The 9,467-nt window shown below is 36.0% G+C and overlaps 3 protein-coding genes across 8 annotated transcripts; 2 read left to right on the forward strand and 1 right to left on the reverse strand.

Annotated features, from left to right (window-relative positions):
- The first annotated feature begins 823 nt into the window (after positions 1-823).
- On the forward strand, positions 824-2,098 carry rmi2 (RecQ mediated genome instability 2). Its single transcript, XM_016559475.1, has 2 exons — positions 824-1,196; positions 1,550-2,098. Exons 1-2 carry the CDS (start codon positions 899-901, stop codon positions 1,699-1,701), a joined length of 450 nt encoding a protein of 149 aa, XP_016414961.1. The 5' UTR covers positions 824-898; the 3' UTR covers positions 1,702-2,098.
- Positions 1,831-4,203, reverse strand: litaf (lipopolysaccharide-induced TNF factor). 2 transcript variants are annotated; one of them, XM_016559474.1, is made up of 5 exons: positions 4,119-4,203; positions 3,867-3,983; positions 3,376-3,606; positions 2,363-2,519; positions 1,831-2,265 (listed from the first exon to the last, which is right to left on the reverse strand). In XM_016559474.1, the coding sequence occupies exons 3-5, from the start codon at positions 3,590-3,592 to the stop codon at positions 2,157-2,159; spliced, it is 483 nt and encodes a 160-aa protein (XP_016414960.1). In that variant the 5' UTR covers positions 3,593-3,606; positions 3,867-3,983; positions 4,119-4,203; the 3' UTR covers positions 1,831-2,156. The 2 variants fall into 2 exon arrangements, with proteins under 2 accessions (XP_016414960.1, XP_016414959.1); XM_016559473.1 differs by having other exon boundaries at positions 3,867-4,178.
- Positions 3,590-6,978, forward strand: LOC107745586 (stannin). 5 transcript variants are annotated; one of them, XM_016559480.1, is made up of 2 exons: positions 3,590-3,635; positions 6,527-6,978. In XM_016559480.1, the coding sequence occupies exon 2, from the start codon at positions 6,613-6,615 to the stop codon at positions 6,874-6,876; it is 264 nt and encodes an 87-aa protein (XP_016414966.1). In that variant the 5' UTR covers positions 3,590-3,635; positions 6,527-6,612; the 3' UTR covers positions 6,877-6,978. The 5 variants fall into 5 exon arrangements, with proteins under 5 accessions (XP_016414966.1, XP_016414962.1, XP_016414965.1 ...); XM_016559476.1 differs by lacking the exon at positions 3,590-3,635 and adding an exon at positions 5,255-5,494; XM_016559479.1 differs by lacking the exon at positions 3,590-3,635 and adding an exon at positions 5,255-5,440.
- Positions 6,979-9,467: the final 2,489 nt, after the last annotated feature.

The raw sequence follows: 9,467 nt of genomic DNA on the forward strand, positions 1-9,467 counted from the left end.
AAACACTCAGTACATGTACAATTTGTACAGCCTATATACAAACTATTTAACTTTAATGTGTAATTTTTTTTTTCATTTTGAATAATGCCTTCTACCTTCAAGCCCCCCCCCCCTCTTTTTGTTGCTGAAATGAGTGTTCTGTTTTTTTGTACTACTAAACTGAATGCTCAAATAAAGGTAAACATATAAATTGTATTAATTATACACATATGTGTGTGTGTGTGTGTGTGTGTGTGTGTGTGTATATATATATATATATATATATATATATATATATATATATATATATATATATATATATATATATATATATATATATATATAATTTACACTGTTAAATATTCTGGTAACACTTTACAATAAGGTTCATTAGTTAACATTAGTTAACTACTTTAGTTAACATGACTTAAGAATGAACAATAATTCTACAGCATTTATTAATCTATTGATAGTTAATGTTAATTCCAACATTTACTAATGCATTAATAAAATCAAAAGGTGTGCTTGTTTAGTGAATGCACTGTGAATTAACATGAACTAACAGTGAACAACTGTATGTTCACTAACATTAACAAAGATTAATAAATACTGTAATAAATGTATTGTTTGTTGTTTGTTCGTGTTAGTTAATACATTAACTAACATTAACTAATGGAACCTTGTTGTAAATTGTTACCAATATTCTACAGGCCTATAGTATATTAAAATGACCCCAAAAAAATCGTCTCTATTTACAACATTAACATCGACAACATTAACTCACACATTTTGATTTTACTTGTTTCTACAGTAGAATATAATATAATGTGTGCCTTTATTTTGAAACCAAATCGTCACGTCCGGATCTTTTTTTCTTTCACGCGTTTCAAAAACAGCGCGTTTTTAAACAGCCCTGAAGATGATGGGAAGCAGCTTTCTGAGTGCGGACAGAGCTCGCAGTCCTCCAGTGAAAGTGTTGTCCAGCCAGCTGCGTGAAGGGACAGAGTGCCAGACAGCAGGTGGAAGGTCCGAGTATGTTATCAGACGACTGGGCCTCGGTGAGCAGCGCTCGTTACAGGTGTCCGTGGTCTGGATGCAGGGGACTGTGCTGGAAGTGCAGTCCGATCACAACACCGTGCTCATTCTGGACGAGACCGGGAACTTTGTCGTCAGCGGCATTAACAGCGTGCCGAAAGGAAAACCCTGCCTGAGTGCCGGTTAGTAGCGTTTTAAAGGCAGCTCCTATCATATTTAATTAGGTTTCCGGAGGACAACTTTTTTTCTGATGTTCAAGCACATATTTTCACTGGGTCTTTATTGACGAAGAGAAAAAATATACAAAAAGTGAATAAAATATACGGTTAGTTTTTCTGTTTGCGTATTTACATGTTCTATATGACAAAAACCGCAACTCATGAATATTAATTAGGTCACGTGAGTGACAAATACACAAAGTAAATATTTTAAGCGTTGAGGTATTCTTTTATTTTTTAACTTTTGAATTTGCATTTACTTGGAGTTCTGAGATTTACAAAGAAAACAAAGAGAGGTGTTTTTTTTTAACCCACAGGTAAATATGTCATGGTTATGGGTGTCATCCAGTCACACAGTCCAGAGCCGGTGCTGCGTGCTGTGAAGATGGCAGATCTTTCTGAAAATGCTGTGATTCACAGGAAAAACTGGATCTATGAAGTAGAAGATCTCCAGCAGATTTTGCCCTAAATCTTTATTTGTTTGTTTCATGAGACTGATGCGATTGTTTTTGTTCTGGTGCAGCATTTATAATATTTGCCAAGCAAACAGATGGAACAAACAGAAATTGCATTACATATACACGATAGGACCTTTAAGTGCGAAAGCATATACATATTTATATAGTATTTTTCTACATCAATTTGATTACAGAAAGAAGAACTTTTGAACTGTAATTATGCATAAATGTTACAAAGATTTAAAAAAATATATTAAACTTATACTAAGTTAAATCACAGTTTACAATGAAAAGACAAGTATGTTAAGGTATATGTGTGTGTGTGTGTGTGTGTGTACGAATACATTTCAGTGTGGCACAGATAGTGAATTAACTCAGGCTAAAGAATGAATTCAATGCAACTTTTTCCCATTATAAATACATAGTCGGTATGCTACACAACTCATTCACATGTTCTGCAGCTGCTTCACATTCTCTTGTGGACTCCTAAAACGCTGCTGCAGTTCGGACAGTGGTGTGTCACATCCTTCAGGCTGTCCACACAGAAGGGAATCAGGCAGCAGCCGTAGATACATCTAGAACATGGGAGACATGCACAGAACAATCAGGGGAGTGTCTTTGTGCAAAAGAAGAAAACCATAAGAGTGTATATTATGTAATGCTTCATCTAACCCAAAAATGGCCAGGCCTGCACAAGAGAGCCAAGCTAGTGCTCCTGATGTATACTCCAGGCGAGTTATCACGTTCTGTGTGCATACTGGGCAATGCGCCTGCACTGGAACACTTCCAAACGCCAGACCAGGCTGAACATACACGGTCTGAACAGAAACTTAAGTACAAAAACAAGAAAGCTTAGAAATACTGTGCTACATATGTTTACTATTATTCAAAGCCATAGATGTCTTATACATTAACTGTTCAAATATCAGGGTCTTAACAAAAAGGATGTGCTGGAATCAATGTGTATGAATGTAGATTTTAGTCGATGAAAATGTACTTTTTGTTTACAAAAAAAAAAACATTAATATGGTAAATAACTAAGGCTAAGGGAATACATTTTATTGAATGTAACTGTTAAAATATGTAATGTAAGATATATTTGGCAAATTAAAAATATTTTAAATATGATTTATATAAAGGAAAATTTAATTGTTTGAATGTAAATGAACTATATTAAAATATATTTATAAGTTACAATTATATAAAACATATTTAATGAATAATTGTTTAAATTATGAACAAAATGATTTTTAAAATAATATATATATATATATATATTGTAATTCCTTTTATAAAATAAAATAATTGTTCAAATTTATATAAATTATAATGTATATATATATTCAAATAAATTTGATTAAATATGATTTCTTATATAAAAAATAATGCCAGCAGGACAAATGCAAATCTGAACTACATTCGGAAAAAAACGTATATATGCTTGGGTTTAACTGGAAAAACCAGATTCAACCAGCTTCTGTTTTTAGCTTGTCCAAGTTGGTTTATGTGGTTAATCAACAGCATTACCAGTTGATGGGGTGGAAGTCAATCAGGTTCGTCTTTAGATAAATCTCTACATTATTTGTATCTTTTGAGTGATGTATACAACCTTTTTCTTATAAATACTTGAGTTTTAAAATGTGTGATCGGAAAAAGCCATGGTGGAATAAGAGTAAGGCCATTACCAACAGGACAGGTGGCAGGTTGACCTTGTTGGGGTGGTGGTGGATACATCGGGCTGTACAATTGTGTTGGATAAGGAGGTACAGATGTCTTCATATCTGGAGCTGGAGCATAGGGCATTGGTGGGTACTGTGGGTTTGCTACCAATGCCTCCTCATACGATGGAGGAGGCGGGTGTCCCACAAATGTTGATGTCTCTAGTGGGGGTGCGCTTGCCATCGCCTTGATGGGTGCTTTAAAAACAACAACAAACAGCTTTTTAGTAAATATACGGTTATTATATTGTAACGTTATTCATAGTCTTGCCCAATTCTTGGTGGGTCCGAACTTCTCTGAAGCAATCGCGCTTTTAAAATACATGTAAACTACAAATACCACGTTCAACACGAGAAATAAAAGTTCTCAAGAGTTGTAACTTAAAACCTCGAAACAATAAAGCGACGCTTGAACAAAATAAATAAACAGAAAATAACTTGGAATGAAAAACACTTACGGTTAGTGTCGTTTATTCAAGAACACAATCACGAACGATCCGACGAAAACGTTTCCTGCCTCTTAGTTTTGTTACGCACTTGCTGTATTTCCGCAACTGAGATGGGTGGGCTGAACTCTTATAAGATTATTAGACCAAAACAGGACACTTTAGTTTAGACCATAAGAGCTGTACATAAAGTCAATATGTAAGTTATATCTCAATAGATGTAGTAAGTAGCGATTGAGAGGTTTTTTGAGAAATGGGAAAGACCTTTAGACGTTCCCTCAAGTTCCGTGTTTGGTCACATGAGTAACAGGCAGCGAGTCTCTCGTGATAATTCAACTCAGTTCAGCTAACAACTGGGGCAAGTTCAAGCTCAAACCGGTGTGCACCGTTTTGCTACGGTTTCCGGTTTGAACGACATGTTTCCTGGAAACGGTGTGCAACGGGGTTTGAGATGCGTTTTCTCTTGTTTGGTGGGTGTGTCAAACATGTCAGCCCAATCAGCAGCAACTTAGGAACCACAGTTTCCACAAATCCCTTCACTCGATTGGGATGTTCTCTTTTATTCTGGAGGGCAAGGTCAGTGACTGTACCATCGAGCGTATTTTGCAGTATTATACACGTATTTATACCGATTTCATCAGGCTCCGAAAATTCTTTAAAAAAAAAACACACAAAGAATGGCCTTCTCAGATGCTATAGTTGCAACTCTTGAGTCATCAGTAACTTACAGGGTGTTCAACGCACCACCGTTTCCGTTTAAAAAACGTTTTGCACCGTTTTTGTCGGGGCTGAACGCAGCCCTGCTTTGTTTAACAATCTATATTAAACGCCTTTATATATAACTTTTGGCTTGGCTACCAGATGTGCAATTTATTTGTTATAGTTTTTTTTCTTTAATCACAATCAAACTTTATTTGCAATTGCATGCATATATAAAGTATCAGTAGTACAAAATAATAATAACAACAAATCAAACATAAAACGTGCATTTACACGCCCTTTCTCTGAAAGACATTCAAGTAAAAAAGTAAAACATTTGGTATTTGTGAGTAACGTAAAAATTATTAATTTATTTAAATGTATTATTTTTTATTATAATGGTGTGACTGTGTTTTGCATTTTCTATTTTTATCTTTTTCACCCAAAGGGACTTAGAAAAAAAAGTGCACATATTAAAAATGGCTTCTGCAGAATCATGTGCGTGTCCGTAGGTGCGAAGATATAGTAATATACAATGTTTCATATTCATAAATAAGTTAATCTCTTTCCATTTGTCTGTGAATGCAAAACAAATGTCACGCATAGGAAGACCATGTACTACATCCGCCTGTCTGAGCGCCTCCTCTACTGGTTAAAACACCATTGCTTTTAGGCTATTTGATTGGATATTTGCCCTTTTCAGCCGTGATCTCATTTCCTGTACAGTGACAAGCTATGTTTATTTATTTATTTAATCTGCTCGGGCTGGAAATGTAAGCGACTGGTTTTAGATGTTGCTGTATAAGTTATAACACAACAGCTGGATCACTGGAGACGGACGGAGTGTTTCTGCAGCTGAGCGTCAACTCTCGCCAATGCACGAAACGGTTCGCAAAATGTACATAAGCGTTATTCTTTGATAAAAAAGCGGCCTAGTTTTGGTAAGCTTTAAATGATTTTTTCCCTTCATTTTATATCAGTAATTGTCCAGGAAAAAAACTGTCTCCATTCAGGGCTTGTTTAGATCGCATATAAATGGCTACTCTCTTTCTGTTCGAAAGCATTGGGGGGAAAAAAACAAAAAAACCCCGGCTGCAACGATACTTGCTGCAGCCGTTTTCGTAGATGGTTAGCGCATGAACGTCGTAAAGCCTTTCAGCGAGCGTCGCGTTAGCGCCAGCGGACAGGCCTCGTGCCACTCGCAAGATGGAAAGTCTTGCCAAGATGCCCTTCTCAAATGCGTTGCATAACCTGTGGCTTCATGAAGGGAACCATGACACGAGCAGTAATGGCTGGTAAAGCTGTATGAAACGTTTCTCAAGAATGAGTGAGAGCTGATGGGAGAATCGAAGCTTTCGAAACTTTGAATCAATTGAACCAATTACTTGGCAAAACGATTCACTGTTTCGAAACGCTCGAAACCCCACACGAAAACTCAGGCCAAAAAAAAAAAAGCATAAAAAAACACATTTTACAAACCAATTGCAAATGTTTTATTGGAAGTCTAATCTGTTAAATGCTATTAACAATGCCATTAACAATGAATTGTCTGTATAATATGAATTATTATTAAATTGTAGCGTTTGTTTTGTCTGATTTATGGAGAGCTTGGTTAATCAGGCCAATAAGAAACTATTAACTATCACACTTGCTTTTTATTATACAAATGTGTCATTAAAAATGTCCACAAATGTATAAAACTGATCCAAGATCAGGTAAAAGCAATATAGACACTGGTTCATGTGTTTGCAGACATTATTCGAGAAATTTCTAAAGGGTTATGCTGTAACGAAACCTAGATGGCTGACATCACATGACTTGATAAGTGCTTTGAATGTCTGCTTTGAAACAGATGCTTTGCAAAGGTTTTGAAGCTTCATAAGGCAGTGTTTCCGAAACAGTGAGAACATTTTCAGGAAGTTACTCAGAATATGTGCTTATTGTAGAATCATCCTGATTCTTGTGTCTTTCAGATGTAGCCCAAACCTACAAGAACTCTGCAGAACTGCCTCTCGTGGACTTTTGAAGGCCTGTGGTTGAACTTCTCCTGACTGACAGGATGTCCATCACGGACCATAGCCCCACCACAGGGGTCGTCACAATTATTGTAATACTCATTGCCATTGCCGCACTAGGGGCTTTAATTCTTGGTTGTTGGTGCTACTTGCGGCTGCCGCGCATCAGTCAGTCTGAAGATGAGGAAAGCATTGTCGGTGAAGGTGAAACTAAGGAGCCCTTCTTACTGGTCCAGTATTCGGCCAAAGGCCCGCGGGTGGAGCACAAGACCAAGCTCACCCCTAACGGCACAGAGAGCCACACCTAAGTCCTCTCATGTCCCTTCACAGTGCATACTGTGTAGTGGGTCGTGTTTGTAGACTCCCGTCAGTCTTAAAGAATTTCAAACCTTACAGTGTCACTCAACACTGAAATGAAACCACTCCACCTTTTAAACAAGCTGGAGAACAAAGAAACCAAGTGCATGCAGTTGTCTAGTTGCTTTGACTTGATTTTTTTTTTTTCGCCCATTTTGTGGTGGTAGAGCCCTGTTATAATGTGAAATCAACAACTGTCAGAGTTTTGTGCAATGCTGTTTGTAAAGACGTAACTGAGTTCTGAAGCTAAATCAAGACTGATTCTGTTTCTTTGGAGTTTTTACTTTATTTTTCATCCAGAGCTGGCTCTGGGGTTAAGAAATTCAACACAAATTTTAATGGACTGATTTCACATCCATGTCAAAATTTTAGATGGTTTGGGGGCTTTTTATCCAGTTCATTCCATTTACTTTTAAAAATAAAGGTTCTTTATTGGCATCTGTGGTTCCATGAAGAACATTTAACATCCATGGCATCTTTCCATTCCACAAAAGGTTCTTCATAGTAGAAAAAAAGGTTATTTTAAGAATTGTTCACTGAAATGTTTTTGGGAAACAAAAAAAGGCTCTTCTGTGGCATCGCTCTTTTTGAACCTTTATTTTTAAGTGTTGAATTGCAATACAAAAAGAAACATGTTTTTCATTACAAATAAGATCTTCAGGGTACCATAACTTGCCAAATTATCTAAACTGGCTTTTGAAAGCTCTTACATTATATTTAGTCATGTTTAGAATCATAGTTTCATTAGCACTTTTTATCTTCAATGTGACATACAAGTGATTTTGTAAACAGCGTTTGCTGGTTCTGGTTTAAACCTGCTAGGAAACCACTATAAGAACGAAAGCCAATGACTGAGGTCTTTTTATTCTTGTTGAATACTATTGTGACCACAGAGGCTTTTGTTTTTCGTGGTTGAGCACATTTCTAAATTATGAGAAGTCATTTGAAAGTGTAAATATTATTTTTATAGATGGCTTAATGTGCAACTGGATACTGAAATGTCATTGTCTTGAGTTTTTAACCTTTTCCTTCACAGTATTTTTTCGTGATATCGCAGTGTTTGCTGTTTATACATGTAAGATGAAAGCGAGAGAAATGATTTATTTTTATACAATATTCATGCAAATGTTGTCTATAGAAGCAAAATCAACAGTCAGGCATATAGATGAAGCCTGAAAATGCAGCTGAAGTGATTTCACTAATATCAGATGTTTAGGGTTCCGTCATACATTTGAAGTCGACAGATTTGTTTGTGTATTATGTGCTGTTCGATATAAAGAAAAAAAACAAGGACAGTACATGCATGTTAATTTAATCTGCATATTTGAGAAAAAGCTACTTTTTATCAGTAAAGCGCTTAGTATATTGCTTATGTCACTCCAGCCAGTGTGTCTGTCCAGTGTTTGACTGTACTGAACAATAAAACCTCTGTTACTAGGGAAATGCCTGCTTGTGAGTTTCATATGCATTTGCAACTTTTCTATCCTAATGTAAGAACTCTTCTGTTAACTCTTGAAATATTATGCATAAGTGATAAGCATTTATGGACAGTTTTTTTTTATGGGGAGCGGAGTCAAAAGTAACAATTTTTATATTGTATTATATTATTTTATTTTTATATTAATTTAAACAAATATTATCAAACAATTATATTCATTTTAACAAATATATCTTAGTGTAGGCTATATTTACATTTAGTCATTTAGCAGACGCTTTTATCCAAAGCGACTTACAAATGAGTAAAATAAAAGCAGTCAAAACTAACAAAAGAGCAACAATATATAAGTGCAAATAACAAGTCTCGGTTAGCCTAACGCAGTACACGAAGCAAGGTGTATATATATATATACAGTATATATATATTATACACACACATATACACACACATATACACACACACAAAGAAAAAAACTCAAATTGAATTCAGCTGGACACACTTTCCTGTTTATCACAACAAATGGCCAAGCAAAGCGCACGACACTGACAAGGTACGCGATACAGTACGAGACCAAACGCGATTTCAGCACGTCTCCACACAGTAAACAAAATATATAAAGATCTAAATATCTTTAGAGTTTTATAATTCATTATCTTGTCAATCCACCAGTTCACATTTACAACTGCGTGTTTTCTGCGTAAAAATATGGGTCGTTTTTGGCTTTGGTCTAAAGTTTAGACTAAACAAAGAGCAGAAGGGCTTATTGAAAAAGGCAAATTCATTCTCTGCCAGCAGGTGGCGCTTTTCGCAAGGAATATAGCCGTTTCCCCAGTAACCGCAGTAAACAAAGCAGAGCAGCGCCTGACTTTGAAACTTGCAGCGCTCATATTTAATCAATTAAATAGCCTTTTGAAGTGTAAACTATATCTCATTATACATGTAAATATACATTTACATGTATATTAAATTTTTTTCACTGGAGCACCACCTGAGTAGTCTTCTCCCATTGTTTCCTTCCCGCGGTACTACCTGCGCAGACATCAATAGCGTCACTGGGCTGTAGGTTGCCAAGTTGAGGGGACAAATGGGTTGAAATTTGTATGC

Source organism: Sinocyclocheilus rhinocerous, unplaced genomic scaffold, assembly GCF_001515625.1.
Source record: "Sinocyclocheilus rhinocerous isolate Xijiao unplaced genomic scaffold, SAMN03320098_v1.1 scaffold1912, whole genome shotgun sequence".
Classification (NCBI taxonomy): Eukaryota; Metazoa; Chordata; class Actinopteri; order Cypriniformes; family Cyprinidae; genus Sinocyclocheilus; species Sinocyclocheilus rhinocerous.